We start from the raw sequence: 27,293 nt of genomic DNA, 5'->3' as shown, positions 1-27,293 counted from the left end.
ATGAGTTAAATATGGATGTGCCAGGTATGCTGCAGAACACTTAGGCCTAAAGTCAAGCCAAGTAAAGAAACCATACATCATGACTCATACTGTTTTATGTTTTAATACTTGGCAACTCATAAGTAAGCAAAGTGAACCAACCGTATGTCCTTCATATCTCCAGACTACCAATCAGTAATAACAAGACTCTCAACAGGACAGTTTCTGTCACGTCTGCTCCTGCTCCTCCCCTCTGGCATACGACGTCGCCAGAGTACTGACCACCGGTCCTGGGATTCATCATTCCGCACACCTGGCACTCATCATTAAGCGCACCTGCGTTCATTATGATTCACACCTGGACTCAATCACCTTCATCATTTCCTCCCCTTTATATGTCACTCTCCCAGGTTCACTCACCAGTTGGTATTGTTCTTGTGTATCAGCGTTCTGCCTCATGTTCGTGGCGTGTTCTTGGTTTTGTTCAAATGGTTCACACGTACTTGCTTCTGACTCACCGCCCCGTCATTACAGAATACCAACTCAAGCAGCAGGACAAATGGACATCTCCCAGACAATCAATGAACAAGGTGCTCTTCTTCATCAACACCATAATCAGTTGGCTCAACTGGGGACGGCCATGGAAGAGGTTCTCTGCAGTCTACAACATCTCGACAGCGGAGCATATTCTAGAGCCAGTCTAACCAACGAGTCAGCACACCAGCCCATTCAGCAACCCGCTCAGGTCAGCGATGCCCGTCTATCCCTCCAGGAGAAATATGAATGGGCACTATCTAAATGCTGTGGCTTCCTCCTTCAGTGCTCCCTCTATTTCGCACATCTAATGGGAGCTCCCACCACAGAGGTCTAAGGTTGCCACAGATATTTCTCTGCTGACTGGGCAGGCATTGGAATAGGCTACGGCCGTTTTGGGAGAGAGGAGCTTGAGTCTTGTGAGGGGTTCATTTAAATGTATTTTTTTATCCTTCTGCGGAGGGCTGCTTCAGCTCCAGCAGGGGGACCAGACGGCTGCTGAGTATGTGCTTACCTTCCGGACAATAGCAGATTCCAGTGGATGGAATGAGCCGGTCCAGATGGAACTGGCCTGCCAAGATGACAACCTCACCCTGGACACACACATTGCGATGGCCATTTGTCTGGATAACCTTAGGGACCGTCGGCATCTACATCCCTTCTCTCCCACCTTCGGCGAGTGTTCGCGATCAAAGCCTGAACCCATGGAGGTAGGGGTCACGTCTTCCCGCGGCGGAATGACACAGACGGATGCAGCTGGGACTCTGTCTATACTGTGGCCAGGGAGGGCACAAGCACCACTGCTCTTCCTGTCAGACTCTTTTTAGTACCCATCACTCTGGCTGACTGTCCCTCATGCCCTGTCTACAGCTTCAGTGGATTACGGTGCCACAGGTAACTTTAAGGATCAGACCTTTGCCTCCTCTCTCAATATTACAACCTACCCGCTCTCCTCTCCTTTTCAGGTTCAAGGTCTTGACTGTTGGCCTCTAGGATCTGGAACCATCACACACATCACCCAACCACTCACCCTCACCATGGAGCCCAATCACCAGGAAAACATCCCCTTCATCACCAGTTCACAAGATCATCATCGGCCTACCTTGGCTTCAGCACCATAACTCTACCATCTCATGGTCGAGGATGAGAATCACAGACTGGTCACCTGAATGCGTGAGAACCTGCTTTCCTGTCCCCTGTGGTTCCACGTCGGTTGAGAGTCCGGTGGTTTCACTCCAGCCCAACATCCCAGAGGAATATCAGGATCTAAGGGAGGTGTTCACCAAGACCCGCGCTACCTGTCTCCCTCCTCATCGGCCCTGGGACTGTGCCATTGACCTGTTTTCCAGTGCTACACCTCCGTGCAGCCTCATCTACCCTCTGTAAGTGGCTGAGACCCAGGCCATGGAGGACTACATACAAGAGGTGCTCCAAAAGGGTTTTATCCGCAGGTCCACGTCGGCTGGTTTCTTCTTCGTGGCCAAGGAGGGATGATTACGCCCTTGTCATTGAGTCCACGGTAATCGATACATCACCACGAAGTATCAGTACCCTCTCCCGGTGGTGCCGTCAGCCATCGAGCAGCTCCGCAAGGCCTAGTTCTTCACCAAACTGGACCTGCAGAGTGCCTACAATCCCATTCGCATCTGGGAGGGGGATGAGTGGAAGACAGAATTCAGCACGATGTCTGGTCATTATGAGTACTTAGTTATGCCCTTTGGCTTAGCCAATTCTCTGTCAGTGTCCCAGGCATTCATCAACAAGGTCTTCAGGGACATGCTCGGACATCATGTGATTATGTACATCTGACATCCTGATATTCCCAACCACCCTGGAGGATCACATCACTCAACGTTTGAGCAGTCCTGGAACGCCTCTTGGCTAACCATCTGTTCGTCAAGGTGTAGTGCCAATTCCACCAGAGGGTGGTCTCCTTCTTGGGCTACCAAATCAGCCTGCAGGGAGTGAAGTTGGACAAGGAAGTAGATGCAGTAAGGTCATGGCCAGTCCCAACCACCATCAAGGGGTTACAACGGTTTTTGGGGTTTGCCAACTTTTACCGACACTTCATCAGGAACTTCAGTGTCGTCGCCACCACTCTCACCTCCCTCCAAGGGTGGGCCTCATAGGTTGGTTTGGTCTCCAGCAGCCGACGAGGCCTTTCGTCTCAAGGTGCGTTTCACCTCCACCCTATTGCTAAAACACCCAGACCATACTTTACCTTTTGTGGTTGAGATAAATGCATTGGCGGTGGGTGTTGGGGCAGTTTTGTCACAAAGACAGGGGGACCCACTAAACTCGTATCCTTGTGGTTTCCTCTCCAAGAAACTGTCCCCCGCAGAGGAATTATGACGTCGGTAATGATTGTCACGTCTGCTCCTGCTCCTCCCCTCCGGCATACGTCGTCACCAGAGTACTAACCACCGGTCCTGGGATTCATCATTATGGGCACCTGGCACTCATCATTAACCAGGACTCCATTGCATTCATAATTTCCTCCCATATGTCAGTCTCCCATTTTCACTCACCAGTGTATCGGCGTTCTGTCTATTGTTGGTTTTGTTTTATTAAAACGTTTCACCTGCACTTGTTTCTGACTCACCGCACCGTTATTAGTTTCATTATGGTGCTTTACCTTTGACTTTAAGTGTGGACATATGAACTACTTGCATAAAAGCCCATTGTTCTTTTCTCATTGTGTAAAAACAACTTATCAAATCTGAAAGAATGCATAGCTTGGTTGTGTCTCGCTTTAGAAGAGAAGTCCAATGCAACAGACCATAGTCAGTATCAACCACAGCCAAGACTTACTGACAATTAGTTACCACTTATTTGTCAGTAGTTCCTGCTATCACTCCCTCAGTTCTCCCTGTGGTGCTTAATTGTCAGTCTTGCACCAACACCCTAATGTCCAAGTGACTCACTTCACCTCCAGCTGGAGGAGGTAAACATTGTGAAACCTGTTGGTGTCTCTGCTTTACTTTCTGGAAAGAGGTCTAATTATGAACTATTTATGGTTAACATAACAGTTTCAATTTGGAATCCAAATAGAATAAATCACAAATGGCAGTGTGGAAACATTGTTTACTAACAAAGACTCTGGGAAAGAAAAAGTCCAACTCTGACATCACCCCGTTGATGTTGACATTTAAAACGGTTAGGTTAGATTTAAGAGTAGGGACGTCCCAACCCACTGGGCACAGACATCAAATCAACATCTAGTCCACGTTGGTTTCACAACATTTTATTAAAATGACGTGGAAACAATGACTCAACCAGTGTGCCCAGTGGGAAGGATGCTGGATAGTACTAAACATGACGAGGCAGAGGTAAACAACTGTTTTCAACATAATTGTGTTGTCACCGCATTGCCATTCATTACTATTCAAATCAAGAACAAATTTCTCACCAACCATCCAATCAATTATTATTTTGTATGGAAGATAACTGGCAGTAATTGGCACTGCATCCAAGATGCCTAAGAAGTATAGTTCATACTGTATTATTTCACTGTGTGTGAACACTGTGTACGTTAGGTGGAGTACTTGGCCATAAGGATTGGCTGTTAGCCTTCCTAAATCTAATTTCACAGAGGCTCTCCATTAACTCATAAAGAGGGTATCATTGTCAAACAACATATCCTAACTGCAAGCCATTAAAGAGTAAACATTAAGGTAGATCAAAGGGAATTTGACTGACTTTTCATTGGGTTTGCAGAATGATCCTTTCATGTAATCTCTTTGAGAGAATTCAAGCACATTCAAACTTTGTATGTGGTTTCAAGCAAACTTGCAATATGCATTTGGAATGATCAATGTTTACTCCTTATCCTACAGATATTATTAATGCTAAAACGTATATAGCTGTACGGTTTACAAGATACTCCTGAGAGCAATTACTGGCCAAAAAGATAGAGTATTGTATAATTGAAAAACTACCACTATGTAAATATTGAACTAACATGCCATGGCTGGCATACATTTACCATTCTATTGCAAAGATAACCCTGTGCTATGGTGGAAAGGTCTACTAATCCTCACCTTAAACTTCCTCCATTCTATCTTTACGACTGTGACATGGTCAGACAAGTGCCCCAGCAGTGTCATCTCATTAGAAAATTGCTTTCCTTGAGTAGCACTGCTGTGCAAAATGTCAATTCCATATAGAACATTTCTTTTGTCAGCCCTCGTAGTAGCTTAAGTGGATGGAAATGGAAAAAGTCTCCACCTGAAGAAGATAGACCTGGATCCTTTAGAGAGACTGCAGGATCAGCTTCCAGGCAGTGAACAGCTCAGAAAGCCCTGAAATGAGTGCTGGTTTGGAGAGTGATGGAAATGACAGTGTGTTCCCCACTACCAGTATTACAAGGGTCACTTCCATTGTGCCAAACTCAGGTGTCACTCAAAAGTTTTTTTCTCCAAGTCACCAATTTGTGCCTGCTACTTTCAAAAGTACAAAATTCAATAATGGCAAAAAAGCTTAAATTACGAATACATTACTCTTTAAATGGCCCAATGGAAAACCTAAAGGTGCAATATTCAGAAATCGCTCTGCCATTTCCCGGTTACTAAAATTCTAATAGTTTGCCTAATTTCAGTTATGTGAAAAAACAAGCACTCAGAGTGCTTGTACCATCTAAACCGCTATGAAATATCTTTTCAATAACCAAAAATATTATATTTTCAGCTGTTTGAAGCTGGTGTACAAAACCGAAAGTACAAGAAGCAAAAACAAAACATAAGAACGCAAAGCATAGAAATAGCCCACATACTGTAGAACAGATCTATAGCTTCTTAAACTTTCTTTCAATGAGAATTACATATCTATAACGTTGATGTGAATGTGGCCGGGTCGCCCCAAAAAGTTACATATTGCAGTTTTGAATAAAACGAATTGAGTAACTTCACTGAATGTAACTTAAATTGTCAAAATAAATATCAAAACCTCTCTGATCACTAATAATCTGGGGAGTATTACCCCTCCCTTTGCATTCATTTTTTATTTGATTTATTTCACCTTTATTTAACCAGGTAGGCAAGTTGAGAACAAGTTCTCATTTACAATTGCGACCTGGCCAAGATAAAGCAAAGCAGTTCGACACATACAACGACACAGAGTTACACATGGAGTAAAACAAACATACAGTCAATAATACAGTATAAACAAGTCTATATACGATGTGAGCAAATGAGGTGAGATAAGGGAGGTAAAGGCAAAAAAAGGCCATGGTGGCAAAGTAAATACAATATAGCAAGTAAAACACTGGAATCGTAGATTTGCAGTGGAAGAATGTGCAAAGTAGAAATAAAAATAATGGGGTGCAAAGGAGGAAAATAAATAAATAAATAAAATAAATACAGTAGGGAAAGAGGTAGTTGTTTGGGCTAAATTATAGGTGGGCTATGTACAGGTGCAGTAATCTGTGAACTGCTCTGACAGTTGGTGCTTAAAGCTAGTGAGGGAGATAAGTGTTTCCAGTTTCAGAGATTTTTGTAGTTCGTTCCAGTCATTGGCAGCAGAGAACTGGAAGGAGAGGCGGCCAAAGAAAGAATTGGTTTTGGGGTTGACCTGAGAGATTTTACCTGCTGGAGCGCGTGCTACAGGTGAATGATGCTATGGTGACCAGCGAGCTGAGATAAGGGGGGACTTTACCTAGCAGGGTCTTGTAGATGACCTGGAGCCAGTGGGTTTGGCGATGATACAGTGAGGTCCATAATCCCATTATAAAGTACCCTGCATGTGGAAGAGACTCCCACAGTTTATGAGAATGGTGTTTCTTTGGACCCCTGTTATGCCTAGACTGGCCTTTTGGTACTTCAAGAAAGATCACAAGTCAGTGCTTCATTCCTTTTGATGACTTGGAATGACTAATGCCTTCTTCAAGGGTTGAGAGATCACTGGGAATGTCCAGGTCAGCATCTGAAGATTGACTGATACTGTATGAAATGTAATAAGGATTCTGGACGAGGAAATAGGGAAAAAGCTGTATCTTACCCTTAATACCCTGGAAACGTCTGGACACTGATTTTAATTGAAGAGATGAGCCCAAGATCTCTCTGTACATTTTATCTGGTAACATCTTTCAATCTTTTTTTATTTGCCTCTGAAGGCTGCTGTTCGTGAAGTGCCATAAATTACAAGACTGTCTCCCTCTTTCCAAAGGACAAAAATATTCCTAACCACTGTTGCTCTGTTAGGGTGTCCAGAATGTGCTCTCTGCAGTACAGTATATGTGAGACTGCATGTACATTTCACATTCTTTCACTGCACCCAGTTGAGCCTTCCGAACCCAAGAGTCAAATTAAAGCATGTGGCCTGTAATACGGTTTGACAACTATATCGACAAACCATTGAGACACTGCAGTCTGCAGACACAAAACTCCTTTGCTAATGACAGCACAATATTATTTCACATGCATTGCTTGACTGTGATTATTTCCAAAATGTGAATGCAACACGGCCAATGTATTTGAGAATAGGCCTAGATATACAATTGAATATTGATTTAGACTAGACCTAATATTAAATTAGATTTTAAAAAGTAGACTTGATTTTGATTGTTTTCAAGTAGTCAAAAACAAGACACCAGAAACCACGTGTATTGGCAAGATCCACACAAAGGCATTTTCATTTGATTTTCAACAAAGGTGCTCACATAGCTACAACCTCTCTTCAAGGGAAGTGCCAGCTCAGACGTTGTCATGGAAACCATTCGCTGGCACATAATCTCTCTGTGCTCTATCTCTGTAGAAATGCCTGACGAACAAACCAAGCAATCCTGTGCTTGATGTCCAGGATAGATTTCACAGGAGAAAACTGGTGGAGAATTGTGGACTTAAGATTGATCATCAAGTTATCTACCTACTTAACTATTATCCTGGAGTTCAACTCAGCCTTGCAGTTTCTTTGTAGCAGAAATAAGCATTTTGGTACTATAATATAATTGGTACTGTGTGGGTGGGTGAATGAGTGGGTGTATATGCTGTATTTGCATGCATGCCTGTACTTGTCAGTGTGTGAGTGTGTGGTGGTTTTTGAGAGCACAGGGCATTACTAAAAGGGAACCCATTATATCCAATTAAAAATGGCCTCAACTCTTGCATGTGTTCTGTTAACACTGCATTAGTAATAAGGACACGTGAAGTATTTATAGACTGTGGAGATGGAGGTGTAAACACCTGAAGCAGCATTTATCATGAAGTTGACTAATTACCTTAAATCTGGGTAAAACCCTGTCATGGGAAGACTGATATCCCATTGCTATTTCTACTCCAAATCTGAATGCCAACTAATAAGGAAAATGAACCACAAGTTTTTTTTTGGAGCAGCATTTGGAATTAAAACAATACATTGGCTAGCCTGGGAAGGGCTGGAATTTCTGCTAACTGTACAGAGCTGCAAACACACACATAGTTGGTTCCTATTAATTTACAGAGCAGGAAGGTAAGAACGACAAAGTATTTCAATAATCCTCAAATGCCAACTGGCTTATAACAACAACTTTGGGATGGTGATTTAAATATAGAATCCTTAACCTTATTTGAAGCAATAGCAAACCACGCACCTCGGCTCTGTTTTGGTTAAAAGCTGAGGGATGGGCCTGGAGAAATGCAACCACTAAAATTCATAGACAGAGCTATTGACGCAAGGACTGACCATCGTCTTCGAGAATAAATGGGTACACATAATATATAATATATTTTCAAATCCGAAAATGTACGTATCAATTAAGGATTCTAGCTTTAACTCTGGACTAAGCATTCATTATTCTCGCCACAATATCAGCATCTACATATATGGCATAACTATGGCGCCGGGCGATGCAAAACGAACTCATCCATTTTCAGACTCTTTTCACCGGTCTGGATAGACACTCGGCTTCCTAGAACGTTTGGCTGCCCAGAGGTAGAACAAAGCAAGACACAGCTGCAGTCTAATTAGCGATTGCAGTGACGGATTTAGGTATAGGCGACATGGGCAGGCATCCTGGGCGGCATCTTGCCGGGGGTGGCATGGGGCACCTGCACAAAACTAAAAAATATATTGATATATTTGGGACTGTGGGTCAATTAACCTTGTCGGAGTGGGTGCCCTGATTCTAGTTTGTGAGCTAGGCAGGCTACTGCCTGGGAAGGTCTCCCACTCAGAAGTATGAGATACAATTAGTTGTGCAATTTAGTTTGAAGGAGGGGTTCGCTCAGGGAGCCATAACCACCACTGAGAACCGCCACTGAGCAATTGAATGTATATTTCCATCATCATCATCATCGCAAACATTGGCTAAGCTGCCCAGGAGGCGTCATCACACAAAAAGCTGTTTTTTCTCCAAAGTGTAGGGACTGCATCCTGCTTGTGCAACTGCAATACCCGTTACAACAGACAGACAGAGGTTGTAACCTTCATACTGTATGAATGTTTGTTCAATCGCCTTAAGGTTTTATTTCAGCTGTTCAGAGGTATGAGGCAGAGACATAGGCTACATCATCATGGTTCAGAAGAGGGTGAGTAAAGAGAGAAATGTGAATGTGAGCAGCAGCTACATTAGAAAACCGAATGTGTATGTAAAATAACACATGTGCAGAACGTGATCAGGATACTTAGCTTTAGGAATGAGGGACGAGCAGGGGCATGGGCAAAACCTCCGTATCAACAGCTACGGTCTTTATTATTGATATCAGGGTGCGCACACAACTTTGCAAATGTTCTCAGTTACGTTGTCGCGTATGTATTAATAAAAAATACCCATGCATGTTCATAATGATGGGAAACCGAAAGAAACCGAACCACTGTTTATTCCCCAGAGGTAGGCTATACCACATGATTCCATTATTTCATATTAACAATGACTTGTAATTCATCAGCATCTGCATGTGATGCCATCCAGCATATGGGGATGATCAGCGGCTGCCAGAGTAAATACAGAGAAATCTCCCTCCCTTGATTTATTAGCTTATCGGAGGACAAAGGTACATTACAGCTCTATACTATTGAGTAAAGTTGATATAAGACTAAGGGTTAATCTACACACAATACTCAATATTGACAAAGCGAAAACAGGTTTTCAGACATTTTTGCAAATGTATTCAAAATAAAAAACAGAACTACCTTATTTACATAAGTATTTGGACCCTTGCTATGAGACTCGAAATTGAGCTCAGGTGCATCCTGTTTCCATTGATCATCTACAGTGGGGAGAACAAGTATTTGATACACTGCCGATTTTGCAGGTTTTCCTACTTACAAAGCATGTAGAGGTCGGTAATTTTTTATCATAGGTACACTTCAACTGTGAGAGACGGAAACTAAAATAAAAATTCAGAAAATCACATTGTATGATTTTTAAGTAATTGATTTGCATTTTATTGCATAACATAAGTATTTGATACATCAGAAAAGCAGAAGTTAATATTTGGTACAGAAACCTTTGTTTGCAATTACAGAGATCATACGTTTCCTGTAGTTCTTGACCAGGTTTGCACACACTGCAGCAGGGATTTTGGCCCACTCCCCCATACAGACCTTCTCCAGATCCTTCAGGTTTGTCGCTGGGCAATACGGACTTTCAGCTCCCTCCAAAGATTTTCTATTGGGTTCAGGTCTGGAGACTGGCTAGCCCACTCCAGGACCTTGAGATGCTTCTTACGGAGCCACTCCTTAGTTGCCCTGGCTGTGTGTTTTGGGTCGTTGTCATGCTGGAAGACCCCATCACAACCCATCTTCAATGCTCTTACAGAGGGAAGGAGGTTGTTGGCCAAGATCTCGCGATGCATGGCCCCATCCATCCTCCCCTCAATACGGTGCAGTTGTCCTGTCCCCTTTGCAGAAAAGCATCCCCAAAGAATGATGTTTCCATCTCCATGCTTCATGGTTGGGATGGTGTTCTTGGGGTTGTACTCATCCTTCTTCTTCCTCCAAACACGGCAAGTGGAGTTTAGACCAAGAAGCTCTATTTTTGTTTCAACAGACCACATGACCTTTTCCCATTCCTCCTCTGGATCATCCAGATGGTCATTGGCAAACTTCAGATGGGCCTGGACATGCGCTGGCTTGAGAAGGGGGATCTTGTGTGCACTGCAGGATTTTAATCCATGATGGCGTAGTGTGTTACTAATGGTTTTCTTTGAGACTGTGGTCCCAGCTCTCTTCAGGTTATTGACCAGGTCCTGCCGTGTAGTTCTGGGCTGATCCCTCACCTTCCTCATGATCATTGATTCCCCACGAGGTGAGATCTTGCATGGAGCCCCAGACCGAGGGTGATTGACCATCATCTTGAACTTCTTCCATTTTCTAATAATTGCGCCAACAGTTGTTGCCTTCTCACCAAGCTGCTTGCGTATTGTCCTGTAGCCCATCCCAGCTTTGTGCAGGTCTATAATTTTATCCCTGATGTCCTTACACAGCTCTCTGGTCTTGGCCATTGTGGAGAGGTTGGAGTCTGTTTGATTGAGTGTGAGGACAGGTGTCTTTCATACAGGTAACGAGTTCAAACAGGTGCAGTTAATACAGGTAATGAGTGGAGAACAGGAGGTCTTCTTAAAGAAAAACTGACAGGTCTGTGAGAGCTGGAATTCTTACTGGTTGGTAGGTGATAAAATACTTATGTCATGCAATAAAATGCAAATTAATTACTTAAAAATCATACAATGTGATTTTCTGGATTTTTGTTTTAGATTCCGTCTCTCATAGTTGAAGTGTACCTATGATAGAAATTACAGACCTCTACATGCTTTGTAAGTAGGGAAACCTGCAAAATCGGCAGTGTATCAAATACTTGTTCTCCCCAGTGTATGAGATAGTTCAACAACTTTCATTGGAGTCCACCAGTGGTAAATTCAATTGATTGGACACGATTTGGAAAGGCACACACCTGTTTATATAAGGTCCAACAGTTGGCAGGGAATGTCAGAGACAGGATTGTGTCGAGGCGCAGATCTGGGGAAGGGTACCAAAACATTTCTGCAGCATTGAAGGTCCCCAAGAACACAGTGGCCTCCAAAATTCTTAAATGGAAGAAGTTTGGAACCACCCAGACTCTTCCTAGAGCTGGCCGCCTGGCTAAACTGAGCAATCGGGGGAGAAGGGCATTGGTCAGGGAGGTGATCAAGAACCCGATGGTCACTCTGAAAGCACTCCAGAGTTCCTCTGTGGAGATGGGAGTACCTTCCAGAAGGATAACCATCTCAGGCAGCTTGGAGTTTGCCAAAAGGCACCTAAAGGACTCTCAGACCATTAGAAACAAAATTCTTTGGTCTGACAAAACCAAGATTGAACTCTTTGTCCTGAATGCCAAGAGTCACGTCTGGATGAAACCTGGCCCAATCCCTACGGTGAAGCATGTTGGGGGCAGCAACATGCTGGGGGGGATGTTTTTTAGCGGCAGGGCCTGGGAGACAAGTCAGGACAGAGTGAAAGATGAATAGGGCAAAGCAAAGAGAGATCTTTGATTAAAACCTGCTCCAGAGCACTCAGGACCTAAGACTGGGGCGAAGGTTCACCTTCCAACAGGACAACGACACTAAGCACACAGCCAAGACAGTGGAGTGGATTCTGGACAAGTCTCTGAATCTCCTTAAGTGGCCCAGCCAGAGTCCGGACTTAAACCTTTTCGAACATCTCTGAAAATAGCTGTGCAGCGACGCTCCCCATCCAACCTGACAGAGCTTGTGAAGATCTGCAGACAAGAATGGGAGAAACTCCCCAAATACAGGTGTGCCAAGCTTGTAGCATCATATCCAAGACAGCTCAAGGCTGTAATTGCTTCTAAAGGTGCTTAAAAAAAATAATGAGTAAAGGGTCTGGATGCTTTTGTAAATGTGATATTTCCATTTTAGATTTTTGATAAATGTGCAAAAAGGTTATTGGGGTATTGTGTGTCGATTGATGAGGAAAAAAAAATATTTATTCCCAATTTTAGAATAAGGCTCTAACGTAACAAATGTGGAAAAAGTCAAGGGGTCTGAATGTTTTCCGAACGCACTGTACCTCTATTGAAACATAGGCTGTGACTCCAATTCAATTGGCAGAGCAGACTCTTTGGTGTTTGTCCCAACATTTTACCCTAGCAACGCATTATGAGTAATGAAACATGGAAGTATATCCACAGGGTAAAGCACACACAGGATATCAAAGTAATATGCTTAGTATTTTCATTTAGAGCCATCACATAAACACCATGTTCATGTGATGGCTCTAACTACATTTAAACACTCGGCATATAACTTTGATATTGTTTTTCCCTGTAGATATATTTTTTACATGGACTCTTTTTGGAATTAGCACAGCAAACATCTACTTGGAACAATTTATTATAATCCTGGCTGCAAGGACTTGTGTTTGAAGTTATGAAATGCAGAAAAAATATCCTGGATAGTGTAATGGTGTCATACCTCATTTTTCAGCAAATATTGTCTTTAGCAAACTAAGTGAGCATACTACTGTCATTGCTAGGCATGTGCAGCTACCCCTTTTCAAGAGGATTCTCTACGTATCTAAACACATGGCCTCCTTACGATACAGGAACAATATGTTTAGATGCACTTACACTGCACTAACATTTTCCATTCTAAATGAAAATCTGCTGCTGATGGAGTGGGCCTCTTTGAGCTGGATCTGTATGAGCTGACTTTTCTGTGTCTGTGTGTGTGTGTGTGTGTGTGTGTGTGTGTGTGTGTGTGTGTGTGTGTGTGTGTGTGTGTGTGTGTGTGTGTGTGTGTGTGTGTGTGTGTGTGTGTGTGTGTGTGTACATTATGTATGTCTATGGTGTATGTAGGTATCTGAGCTGAGCCATAAGGGTGACTGGGCATCTACTATCTCACTATCAGATTAGGGGGGGTGTGTATGTATTTGTCATTTTTGCAGATTAACTGTTTGAGCTAGTAATGATTAATATTTACCTTAAGAAATGAACTACAGTATGACATAGCAGATGACTATATAGTGTAGCCGGTGTGAAATGGCTAGCTAGTTAGTGATGTGCGCTAGTAGCGTTTCAATCAGTGACGTTTCCTGTTTCCTTTGCTCTGCAAGGGCTGCAGCTTTTGTGGAGCGATAGGTAACGATGCTTCGTGTGAGACAGTTCATGTCAATGTGTTCAGAGAGTCCTTGGTTCAAGCCCAGAAACAATGTTACAATAGCACAACTTTGGAATTAACCCCCATCAACCAAAATCAAATGGTTTTCAGCGCTTGGAAGTATTTACATAATGAGCTTCTTAGCTCTTGGTGCTTCGGCCATGCAGTGCAGCTCGCAAAAGTGATTGCTATCCTCTTTATGTAATTATAAACTTTACCCTGTATATCTAAAAATGACCATATACACTGATTGTTTAAATAAAAAATACCAAAACTATTGCTGTTGTTGAACACAAACTTCCGGCGCCGACAGAGATGGCCGCCTCGCTTCGCGTTCCTAGGAAACTATGCAGTTTTTTGTTTTTTTTACGTGTTATTTCTTACATTAGTACCCCAGGTCATCTTAGGTTTCATTACATACAGTCGAGAAGAACTACTGAATATAAGAGCAGCGTCAACTCACCATCAGTACGACCAAGAATATGATTTTCGCGAAGCGGATCCTGTGTTCTGCCTTTCACCCAGGACAACGGATTGGATCCCACCCGGCGACCCAAAAAATCGACTTCGTAAAAGAGGGAAACGTAGCGGTCTTCTGGTCAGACTCCGGAGACGGGCACATCGTGCACCACTCCCCAGTATACTTCTCGCCAATGTCCAGTCTCTTGACAACAAGGTTGATGAAATCCGAGTAAGGGTAGCATTCCAGAGGGACATCAGAGACTGTAACGTTCTTTGCTTCACGGAAACATGGCTCACTGGAGAGACACTATCGGAGTCGGTGCAACCAGCTGGTTTCTCCACGCATCGCGCCGACAGAATCAAACATCTTTCTGGTAAGAAGAGGGGCGGGGGCGTATGCCTTATGGCTAACGAGACGTGGTGTGGTCACAAAAGCATACAGGAACTCAAGTCCTTCTGTTCACCTGATTTAGAATTCCTCACAATCAAATGTCGACCACATTATCTACCAAGGGAATTATCTTCGATTATAATCACAGCCGTATATATTCCCACCCAAGCAGACACATCGATGGCTCTGAACAAACTTTATTTGACTCTTTGCAAACTGGAATCCATACATCCTGAGGCTGCATTCATTGTAGCTGGGGATTTTAACAAGGCTAATCTGAAAACAAGACTCCCTAAATTGTATCAGCATATCGATTGCGCAACCAGGGCTGGCAAAACCTTGGATCACTGCTATTCTAACTTCCGCGATGCATATAAGGCCCTGCCCCGCCCTCCTTTCGGAAAAGCTGACCACGACTCCATTTTGTTGATCCCTGCCTACAGACAGAAACTAAAACAAGAAGCTCCCACGCTGAGGTCTGTTCAACGCTGGTCCGACCAATCTGATTCCACACTCCAAGACTGCTTCCATCACGTGGACTGGGATATGTTTTGTATTGCGTCAGACAACAACATTGACGAATAAGCTGATTCGGTGTGCGAGTTCATTAGAACGTGCGTTGAAGATGTCGTTCCCATAGCAACGATTAAAACATTCCCAAACCAGAAACCGTGGATTGATGGCAGCATTCACGTGAAACTGAAAGCGCGAACCACTGCTTTTAATCAGGGCAAGGTGACCGGTACCATGACCGAATACAAACAGTGTAGCTATTCCCTCTGCAAGGCAATCAAACAAGCTAAGCGTCAGTATAGAGACAAAGTAGAATCTCAATTCAACGGCTCATACACAAGAGGTATGTGGCAGGGTCTACAGTCAATCACGGATTACAAAAAGAAAACCAGCCCCGTCACGGACCAGGATGTCTTGCTCCCAGGCAGACTAAATAACTTTTTTGCCCGCTTTGAGGACAATACAGTGCCACTGACACCTGTAACCAAAACATGCGGCCTCTCCTTCACTGCAGCCGAGGTAAGTAAAACATTTAAACGTGTTAACCCTCGCAAGGCTGCAGGCCCAGACAGCATCCCCAGCCGCGCCCTCAGAGCATGCGCAGAACAGCTGGCTGGTGTGTTTACGGACATATTCAATCAATCCCTATCCCAGTCTGCTGTTCCCACATGCTTCAAGAGGGCCACCATTGTTCCTGTTCCCAAGAAAGCTAAGGTAACTGAGCTAAACGACTAACGCCCCGTAGCACTCACTTCCGTCATCATGAAGTGCTTTGAGAGACTAGTCAAGGACCATATCACCTCCACCCTATCTGACACCCTAGACCCACTCCAATTTGCTTACCGCCCAAATAGGTCCACAGACGATGTAATCTCAACCACACTGCACACTGCCCTAACCCATCTGGACAAGAGGAATACCTATGTGAGAATGCTGTTCATCGACCACAGCTTGGCATTTAACACCATAGTACCCTCCAAGCTCGTCATCAAGCTCGAGACCCTGGGTCTCGACCCCGCCCTGTGCAACTGGGTACTGGACTTCCTGACGGGCCGCCCCCAGGTGGTGAGGGTAGGCAACAACATCTCCACCCCGCTGATCCTCAACACTGGGGCCCCACAAGGGTGCGTTCTGAGCCCTCTCCTGTACTCCCTGTTCACCCACGATTGCGTGGCCACGCACGCCTCCAACTCAATCATCAAGTTTGCGGACGACACAACAGTGGCAGGCTTGATTACCAACAACGACGAGACGGCCTACAGGGAGGAGGTGAGGGCCCTCGGAGTGTGGTGTCAGGAAAATAACCTCACACTCAACGTCAACAAAACTAAGGAGATGATTGTGGACTTCAGGAAACAGCAGAGGGAACACCCCCTTATCCACATCGATGGAACAGTAGTGGAGAGGGTAGCAAGTTTTAAGTTCCTCGGCATACACATCACAGACAAACTGAATTGGTCCACCCACACAGACAGCATCGTGAAGAATGCGCAGCAGCGCCTCTTCAACCTCAGGAGGCTGAAGAAATTCGGCTTGTCACCAAAAGCACTCACAAACTTCTACAGATGCACAATCGAGAGCATCCTGGCGGGCTGTATCACCGCTTGGTACGGCAACTGCTCCGCCCACAACCGTAAGGCTCTCCAGAGGGTAGTGAGGTCTGCACAACGCATCACCGGTGGGCAAACTACCTGCCCTCCAGGACACCTACACCACCCGATGTTACAAGAAGGCCATAAAGATCATCAAGGACAACAACCACCCGAGCCACTGCCTGTTCACCCCGCTATCATCCAAAAGGCGAGGTCAGTACAGGTGCATCAAAGCTGGGACCGAGAGACTGAAAAACAGCTTCTATCTCAAGGCCATCAGACTGTTAAACAGCCACCACTAACATTGAGTGGCTGCTGCCAACACACTGACTCAACTCCAGCCACTTTAATAATGGGAATTGATGGGAAATGATGTAAAATATATCACTAGCCACTTTAAACAATGCTACCTAATATAATGTTTACATACCCTACATTAATCATCTCATATGTATACGTATATACTGTACTCTATATCATCTACTGCATCTTTATGTAATACATGAATCACTAGCCACTTTAACTATGCCACTTTGTTTACATACTCATCTCATATGTTTATACTGTACTCGATACCATCTACTGTATCTTGCCTATGCCGCTCTGTACCATCACTCATTCATATATCTTTATGTACATATTCTTTATCCCCTTACACTTGTGTGTATAAGACAGTAGTTTTGGAATTGTTAGTTAGATTACTTGTTGGTTATTATTGCATTGTCGGAACTAGAAGCACAAGTATTTCGCTAGACTCGCATTAACATCTGCTAACCATGTGTATGTGACAAATAAAATTTGATTTGATTTGACAATTGAAATAAAATAGAATGTAAGCCCCGATCAGCAGGTATAGCCAGATGAGTGTTGTCTCCAGTGGATTAGCCTACTTTTATTCCAGTAAAATACCATTTTCAACAGCACATTTGATAACAACAACCTAGCAAATTACAATGTTTATCACTCAACTAATAACACCTAATTTTGTATAAGCCATTTTACAAGCATTTGAAGGCCGAAGGTGCTGCGTATATGTGCAAATATCAGGAATAGGCCTACCTCTCTTTGGTCAGCGTGTGAAGCTGGGCACAGTGCACAGTCTGACTAGGCTACTGTTATCGCCTGGGGTTGTTAGGCATGCAAAATGACTGTCAACGCAGTAACATGTTTAGTTTGACACTGAAGGACAGGATGCATCAGTTGTCACAAAAGTGCTCCCGAGTGGCGCAGCGATCTAAGGCACTGCATCTTCAGTGCCAGAGGTATCACTACAGACACTCTGGTTTGAATCCAGGCTGTATCACAACTGGACGTGATTGGGAGTCCCATAGGGCAGCGCAAAATTGGCCCAGCATTGTCCGGGTTTGGCCAGTGTAGGCTGTCATTGTAAATAAGAATTTGTTCTTACCTGACTTGCCTAGTTAAATTTAAAAAAGTTGAGAGGCATTTTTGGAAGGTAGAAAGAAAGTAATATGAGCAACAACAAAAAAAGTGAATTCATAATGTTTGAATACATTTTCTGAGGGCGTGAGTTGGGGTGGGCATTCTGTTTTGGTTCTGTGTGTTATATTTCTAGGTGTTTGACCTGGTATGGTTCCCAATGAGAGACAGCTGTCAATCGTTGTCTCTGATTGAGAACCATACTTAGGCAGCCTGTTTTCCCACTATGGGTTGTGGGTAGTTGTTTTCCGTTTCAGTGTTTGCACCATACGGGACTGTTTTGGTTTTCATTTATTCTCTTGTTCTTTTGTATTTAGTGTTCAGTTAATTAAAGGAAATATGAACACGTACCACGCTGCGCTTTGGTCTACTCTTTCTTCTTCAGACGAACATCGTTACAGCATTTGGATCGATTTGAGGACCCACTAACCGATGCATTCATATCCAATGTGTATTGGTGAATCGTTACATCCCTAGTCATTACTACATGATACTAGGCAAATCACAAATACTTGCTACTCCAGTATGGCGGTATGTGATTGAAATCAGAGCAATGATCTAGCAGACATGCCTCCTTTTGAGTGGGATATGTTAGCGGTAACATTGTTGATACATGGCCCCTCCCACAAATTTGCTGCAATGTGACTTGCAGAGCAGACTCCATTAGTGATGTGAATTGGGTGTCGCACTCTTTTGGCCATGCATTCTGAACAGCCAATTGGTTTTGTCATGTATTTTGTATCCCAATGGCTTCACTTTACACTTAAAAGTATACACTATAAAGAGTAAAACAAAGTCTAGGGCGATTCCACACTATTTTGGGTATCTCATTTTGTTCTGGCAATTCTCACATAGAAACTTCATTGGGAGGAAGTGTGTTTGAAATGCTTTATACATTTGTAACACAAATGTATCATGATATAAGTGGCCATTCTAGGCCCTTTCTGTACTTATACATACCTCTTTTAAGACCCTATGATCTGTAAACCATACATGATACAGACAATATCTCGCTGTCATTATGATCCTAGTGTGTGCTCTAAAATATGGAATAGGTCTTGATTCTGAAATAAAAACATTCACATTTGTTTATTCAACATTCAAAAATAATTTTAAAAAAAATACATTTTGGGATTTTGTTCATTTTAAGACATATTGTTTGGAACAATATACTCTACAAGTACATAACATTTCCAGAGTGGGCTAATTCTGACGGTGTGATACATTTTATGAGCACCACCAACACAGTGAATTGGAAAATGGATTCAAAGGGAACTCCCTCTGCTGGTGAATTGCTGGATGTCCTAAAAGGAGGACTGTGATTGGTTAATGACCCCTTCCGACCCCATGGAATTCGAATTAACACAATAAAAAAATCCCCATCCAAATCTGTTCCTTTAAGCTAGAGACGTCTTTTTTTGCATGGGCTGCGTCTCAATCCATTGTATCCTCTGATATCGCCCTTCTGCATCTATGGTTAAAGGTGGCAGAGCTAGAGCGGTGTTTGTCAGACCATGAGACATCCTGAAAATCGGTCTTCTCATGAAAACAACGGTTTCACCTACAACATATTATTGAAAGATGAGACTCTCACGAACATGATGATGGTGTTCTCTGTTTTGCTCTAGGATGCCTACAAGCCTCATAATACCCGTCTTAAGGTCACCAGTACCAATTGAAAAAAAAGTACACTACGTTGCCAAAGGTATGTGGACATCTGCTCGCCGAATATCTCATTCCAAAATCATGGGCATTATTATGGAGTTGGTCCACCCTTTGCTGCTATAACAGCCTCCACTCTTCTGGGAAGGCTTTCCACTGGAACATTTCTGCGGGGACTTGCTTCCATTCAGCCACAAGCATTAGTGCACTGGGGCATTGTCTTGATGAATTAGGAAAGGTCCTTCCCCAAACTGATGCCACAAAGTTGGAAGTACAGAATCATCTAGAATGTCATTGTATGCTGTAGCGTTAAGATTTCCCTTCATTGGAACAAAGCGGCCTAGCTTTAAGAATGAAAACAGCCCCACACCATTATTCCTCCTCCATTAGACTTTACAGTTGGCACTATGCATTCGAGCAGGTAGCGTTCTCCTGGCATCTGCCAATCACAGATTTTTCCGCCAGACTGACAGATGGTGTAGCGTGATTCATCACTCCAGAGAACGCTTTTCTACTACTCCAAAATCCAACGGTGACGAGCGTTACACAACTCCAGCAGAACACTAGGCATTGCGCATGTTGATCTTTGGCATGTGTGCAGTTCTTGTGCAGAAATAAATCCAGAGGCCGTTTGGAACTCGGTAGTGAGTGTTGAAACCAAGGACCTATTTGAAGGGTTGTCTACATACTTGGAGATAGTTTAGTGCCTAATATAAGGAGATGAATACAAGTACACATTTGTTTTTTAAATGGTTACCTGATCATTTTTTGGGACTGACTGTCTGTTGTTCCATGGAGGGAATCTGTTATTCAAAGTGTTTATTTTGGCTAATAGCAGTAACGCTAAATTCAATGTTTCATCCCCCCCAAAAAATCCCACATTCTTTTATACCTTAAGGGGTCTAAAAATTCTAAATAAAATAGTTAAATAATCCTTGGTATGACCATCTTAACTCTTTGACGCCCTTGGATGTGACCAATTTATTTTTGGATTCAATGTTGAGAGATTCAAAGAAGTGGCGACAGCATAACACAATCATCCAATCCGGAAAATGTTGGCTATATTAGTCCAAGCGCTGAGATTGAGTTAACACAAGTGGTCATATTTATCTAACTCTCGGCTTGACAAAACCATAATATGAATTAGCTCATATAAAAATGACTAAATCAAATCAAATCACATTGTATTAGTCACATGCGCCGAAAACAACAAGTGTAGAGCCTACAGTGAAATGCTACTTACGAGCCCCTGAACAACAATGCAGTTTAAAAAAAAATAAGAATAAGAAATAAAAGTAAAAAGTCATTAAAGAGCAGCAGTAAAATAACAATAGTGAGACTATATACGGGGGGAACCGGTACAGAGGCAATGTGCGAGGGGTAATATTAGGTAATATGTACATGTAGGTAGAGTTATTAAAGTGACTATGCATAGATGTTAACAACAGAGAGTAGCAGCAGTGTAAAGGGGGAGAAGCAATGCAAATAGTCTGGAACCATTTGATTAGATGTTCAGGAGTCTTATGGCCCAGCGTCTTCCGGGTTAGGGTTTGGCCGGTTAGGCTGTGATTGTAAATAAGAATTTGTTCTTATCTGTCATGCCTAGTTAAATAAAAATAAAACATTTTAAGTAAAAAAATCCTCACATCACGCATGAGCTCACCATTGATCAAAATAATTGGGTAAAGCACTTTCTAAAAATCAAAAGTAATCTGAAGACGGGTAGTTTGTGCGCACCGCCATGTCTGTTCTATCAGGTCAACCAAAGACAAGAAGAGGAAACAAGATGACTTTGGTCTGTTTTCAGTACGCATGTTGAAGGGGGTGTGTTGTGTACCATCATTAACTTCCCTTCATTCACTTCCGGAAGATTACTCGAAAGATGAGTGAACCATCCCTCATCTCATTTTGTTATAACATCTTTGGTCTGACATTTACGTGACACCCAGAACGCATCGTATAATGTCAACAAATATGGCTCCACACATAGCTGGCAAATAGCTTAGCATTAGCTCATCATAATCAGTAGAACCTTCAATAAATATTTTACACACATCATATGTGTCCCTTACAACCTATACAATAATTGGAATTTATTTAACCAGTCAAATCAGTTAAATGTGTGAATCTAAGTGTGTGTTCTCTAATTCTCTCCTTCTCTCTTTCTTTCTCTCTCTCGGAGGACCTGAGCCCTAGGACCATGCCCCAGGACTACCTGACATGATGACTCCTTGCTGTCCCCAGTCCACCTGGCTGTGCTGCTGCTCCAGTTTCAACTGTTCTGCCTTATTATTATTCGACCATGCTGGTCATTTATGAACATTTGAACATCTTGGCCATGTTCTGTTATAATCTCCACCCGGCACAGCCAGAAGAGGACTGGCCACCCCACATATGCTCTCTCTAATTCTCTCTTTCTTTCTCTCTCTCGGAGGACCTGAGCCCTAGGACCATGCCCCAGGACTACCTGACATGATGACTCCTTGCTGTCCCAGGTCCATCTGACCGTGATGCTGCTCCAGATGTTTTACTTTGTCGGCTTGGGGATTTGAGCCAACAAACCTCGGTTACGTTGGTTTCGGTTACTGGCCCAACACTCTAACCACTAGACTACCTGCTACCCCAGGAATGCATGATTTGTCACCAGTACTTGAAAACATGTGAATAAAACAGTAAATAAATTATGCTCCATACATACACTACCGGTCAAAAGTTATAAAACACCTACTCATTCAAGGGTTTTTGTTCATTTGTACTATTTTCTACATTTTAGAATAATAGTGAAGACATCAAAAGTATGAAATAACACACATGGAATCATGTAGTAACCCAAAAAGTGTTTTAAAAAAGTGTTTCACAAATCAAAATATTTTATGTTTGCGATTCTTCAAAGTAGCCACCCTTTGCCTTGATGACAGCTTTGCAAACTCTTGGCATTCTCTCAACCAGCTTCACCTGGAATGCTTTTCCAACAGTCTTGAAGGAGTTACCACATATGCTGAACACTTGTTGACTGATTTTCCTTCACTCTGCAGTCCGACTCATCCCAAATAATTTCAATTTGGTTGAGGTCGGGTGATTGTGGAGGCCAGGTCATCTGATGCAGCACTCCATTACTCTCCTAATAGCCCTTACACAGCCTGGAAGTGTGTTGGGTCATTGTCCTGTTGAAAAACAAATTATAGTCCCACTAAGCCTAAACCAGATGGGATGGCGTATCGCTTCGGAATGCTGTGGTAGCCATGCTGGTTAAGTGTGCCTTGAATTCTAAATAAATCACAGACAGTGTCACTAGCAAAGCACCCCACACCATAACACCTCCTACTCCATGCTTTACAGTGGGAAATACAAATGCGGAAATCATCACAAAGACACAGAACCAAAAATCTCCTATTTAGACTCCAGACCAAAGGATAAATTTCCACAGGCCTAATGTCCATTGCTCGTGTTTCTTGGCCCAAGCAAGTCTCATCTTCTTATTGGTGTCCTTTAGTAGTGGTTTCTCTGCAGAAAAATCGACCATGAAGGCCTGATTCACAGTCTCCTCTGAACAGTTGATGTTGAGATGTCTGTTACTTGAACTCTGTGAAGCATTTATTTTGGCTGCAATTTCTGAGGCTGGTAACTCTAGTGAACTTATCCTCTGCAGCAGAGGTAACTCTGGGTCTTCCTTTCCTTTGGCGGTCCTCATGAGAGCCAGTTTCATCATTGTGCTTGATGGTTTTTGCGACTGCACTTGAAGTAACTTTCAAAGTTCTTGAAATGTTCCATATTGACTGACCATGTCTTAAAGTAATGCTCTTCTGTATAAGGTAACCCCCTACCTTGTCCCAACACAACTGATTGGCTCAAACGTCTTAAGAAGGAAAGAAATTCCACAAATTAACTTTTAGCAAGGCACACCTGTTAATTGAAATGCATTCCTTGTGACTACCTCATGAAGCTGGTTGAGAGAATGCCAAGAGTGTGCAAAGCTGTCATCAAGGCAAAAAGGGTGGCTAATTTGAAGAATGTCAAATATAAAATATATTTTGATTGGTTTAACACTTTTTGGGTTACTACATGATTCATATGTGTTATTTCATAGTCTTGACATCTTCACTATTATTCTACAATTTAGAAAATAGTAAAAATAAAGAAAAACCCTTGAATGAGTAGGTGTTCTAAAACTTTTGACCGGTAGTGTACATACGGTATGCTACAGAAGAAACTGTAACGTTCGTCGTTGGGAGAAAGAGAGGAGGACCAAGGTGCAGCGTGGTAAGTATTCATATTCTCTTTTAATGAACACGAATACTCAAACAAAACAACAAAACACGAGAACGAAACGAAAACAGTCCTGAATGGTGAAATACAAACACAGAACAGAAAATAAACATCCACGAAACACAAGTGGAAAAAGGCTACCTAAGTATGATTCTCAATCAGAGACAAATAACGACACCTGCCTCTGATTGAGAACCATACCAGGCCAAACGCAAAGATACAACATAGAAAACGGAACATAGACAACCCACCCAATACTTGATCTGGGGAAACACTGAGGAGGTGCTTGAGCTCTCATCGAAGAGAGAAGTTTGTCCGGTTCAGCTAAGCCTCAAACATAAGTCGTCCGTAACAGTGAAAGGGCTACTTCCATGTGAACACACCTTAATTCAAAATGATTTAAAATGGACAAGTTGAAATATAGCCTATAGATAAATAGCAGGCAGCGTGTGTCTTCGTTGAGGACAGCGTGGGCTATCTGTTGTGTAACAATCTCATTTTGGAACAGTGAGTGCATTCTGACATCATGTACATAATGATGGGGCAACTGTTAGAGATATTTATACAACGGGTGGGTCTAATCCCTGAATGTTGATTGGTTGAAACTGCATTCCAGACGGTGTCTCGTCCACAAGTTACCACCGGCTAAATCTATGATGTTGAAATGCCTATTTACTCTGTTCCATTGGACAGCGCAATCCATGGTCTCATCAGCCCAGCCAGGCACTTCATAAACTTGATCTAACTCTAACCCTACAAAAAGCATCTTGACATTATCTCACATTTCTTTTAGACTAACAATTCGTTTTAAACAGCGGAGATATGTATAAACTTAACTTTTTTCTAAGTGCTATGTTTGTTGCATTATTCTCACCACTGGTTGATGTGTGTTGCTAAAATACAATAACATTTGTATGTGTTTTGCTGGAGACAAATCCAATTTCCCCTTGTTGGATTAATAAAGTTTATTAAATTCAAATCCACATGGGCTTGAAAGGTCTTATGTTATAGAAAAGTAATAGAAAAGCAATTGAATACAAGTGAGCAGCTACTGTAATCCCAGAAGAAGCACTAATACAGTAGTATGACAAATCATGCTACTCCTGCTAGCTGTAAGCATACAGTATACCAAAACAATGGCTGAATATAACTATTAGAATGATATCATATTGGCCTGTAACAATACAAGTCCTACATTGGTCCTACTCTGAAACGAGAGTAGGACCAACGCAGAGCTAATTTTGGAATGCTATGCATTCTAGCGGTAAACATAGACACTAAATCAATCCCTGGATATCACTATTAGAATGATATCAGACTGGCCTGTGACAACACTATATGGCTGAACTCCAAATGTTTGCCAAGACGACTCAAGTAAGTGCTACTATTTAGTGTACTATTTTTGACCAGGGCCCATAAAAGTAATACACTATACAGGGAATAGGGTGCCATTTGGGATGCATACATAGACCCACATCACACTTCCTAGCTGCACAGATTGTTCTGCCATGTGAATAGACAATCCCATTCAAAGAGTCCTTTCTGTCAAATCAGCACCATGGACAGCGGCCAGAGTTATAAACAGAACACCACTCTCCCTGTTATTTCTCCTTCCCCATGAGAATGAAAGAACCTTTTATAATAGTGGATTTAGGTACATTTCAAAACCATTGACTTACTTTGTGAACATGTGAAAATGAACATTACTTGAATGTATTGTTGTATCAATATATCAAGGCTATTCTAAAGAGTTGAGTCTACAATCTAGGCTAATCTATGAATTGTAAACATCACAGGTTGTAGTGATATAGCTCTACACCTATTAACACTCCCAGTAAGTAAACACATATATCTATTAATCTCAGTGAGGTCATAGGATCTGCAAATAGCTTGAATATTTTGTACATACATTCCTTTACTTGAGTGAGTGGCTATTCCATCATCAATAGGTTCGCGGCCTGCACTTTCAGCTATCAATGCTAGTAATTGATAGCACATAACAAACCTGAAACTAGCAAAGTTGTTGTAAAATGTCAATTAAATTTTTGTATTACTAGTTATTATGCTCGTTTATGTTTGCTATGCATAGGTCTACAGTGCTGATTCGCATTTGAAATAGGCTTATTGTCGTCATGTTTACCTCGACATGTAGCTTACTAACTGTACACTGTGAAATGATGAGGAATTTTAGTTAGGCCTAGAGTGTATTGTATTGCATGAACTAATCTCACGTGTAATAATGGACATGGCGGAAGCAGTCTCCTAATAACAATAATAAACAGTTATGAAGCATGGGCATTGCAAGTGAGGATTCTGAACGTTGAGAATGTATCATCCGAACTCACCTAGGACGAAAAAGGGTAGTTCGGTGTTTTCTAGATCGTCCACGACGACTATTTCCCCCGGAAAATCATTTCTGACGGAGAACAGAAGCTTGGGCTCGGAGGCCGACGGACTATGCATGATGCTCAGGTCGTTTTCTCTCAAAAACGGCAGCGCAGACACGGTGACGCTTTTCATTTTGCATTCCAAATCTTGGGAATGGTCCTCGTCGGTATTCAAACCTTGAATATTAGCAGCTTTGAAGGCAAGAATCCATGCGAGCGAGAAAAGCAATCTCAGACCCATCCTAATGCTTGAAATCACCGCTGCTTCGTATCTCCCTCTCGTCTCTGTTCAAACCAGCTTCACTTCAATACGGCTGCATGCAGGAGGAAGAAGAGCAAGGGGGATGCGCTTGCAAAGCACACATTTCCGGATTGTTGCCTGCAGAAAATAAACGCCTCTTATTTCGCATAAATCCCCATATGCTCTGTCACATGGTTAAAGATTATTTGTGATCATTTCAATGCAGTTTAGGAGTGTGATTGCTGGGAAGAAAAATAAGCGCAGCACTACTGACCTCAATATTGGAATTGTCCACATCAAGCCATTGGTAATTCTGCTTAACTTTCAGCGAGCCCACTAGACTAGTGCAATATGGGATCATGTTAATTGCGCGCCAAAACGTTCATAGGGGTTTATTATAGGCTTCAGTTACAGCATGTATTTATTTAGTCGTCTTTTGTATTTGTATTTGTTGACTACAGTGTAAATATATTTATTGAAAAAATATTACACTTTGAATAAGTAGGCATACACGTGTATGCTTAGGCTACAGCAGTATTTGTCTAAAAACATACGAGAGACAAATCTGCATATCCTAAAAGTTAAACGCATCATATGAAAATCCCCAAACGAGATCAGACAGTCACCATCTGCCTCCACATATTGTGAGGATTTGCAATGGTCCAAACAAACTGTTAGTATTAATCTGAAAACATCAGCCCTATGTATTATTACAGCACCTGCCTTGTCAATAAACCCAGAGGTAACTCCAATATG

At 42.5% G+C, this 27,293-nt stretch overlaps 1 protein-coding gene across 7 annotated transcripts in view; it reads right to left on the bottom strand.

Annotated features, from left to right (window-relative positions):
- Positions 1-26,812, bottom strand: part of LOC112260455 (astrotactin-1) — a 268,710-nt gene extending 241,898 nt beyond the window's left edge. For 4 of the 7 annotated variants that reach the window (XM_024435582.2, XM_024435584.2, XM_024435583.2 and 1 more), the window contains exon 1: positions 26,255-26,812. In XM_024435582.2, the coding sequence (XP_024291350.1) occupies positions 26,255-26,537 (283 nt within the window). In that variant the 5' untranslated portion in view covers positions 26,538-26,812. The remainder of the gene's footprint in view (positions 1-26,254) is intronic. The other 3 variants (XM_024435585.2, XM_024435587.2, XM_024435588.2) reach the window with 1 other exon arrangement.
- Between the last annotated feature and the right edge of the window lie 481 nt (positions 26,813-27,293).

This window comes from Oncorhynchus tshawytscha, linkage group LG10 (genome assembly GCF_018296145.1).
Source record: "Oncorhynchus tshawytscha isolate Ot180627B linkage group LG10, Otsh_v2.0, whole genome shotgun sequence".
Taxonomy (NCBI): Eukaryota; Metazoa; Chordata; class Actinopteri; order Salmoniformes; family Salmonidae; genus Oncorhynchus; species Oncorhynchus tshawytscha.
This window is presented reverse-complemented; position numbering and strand designations above follow the sequence as displayed.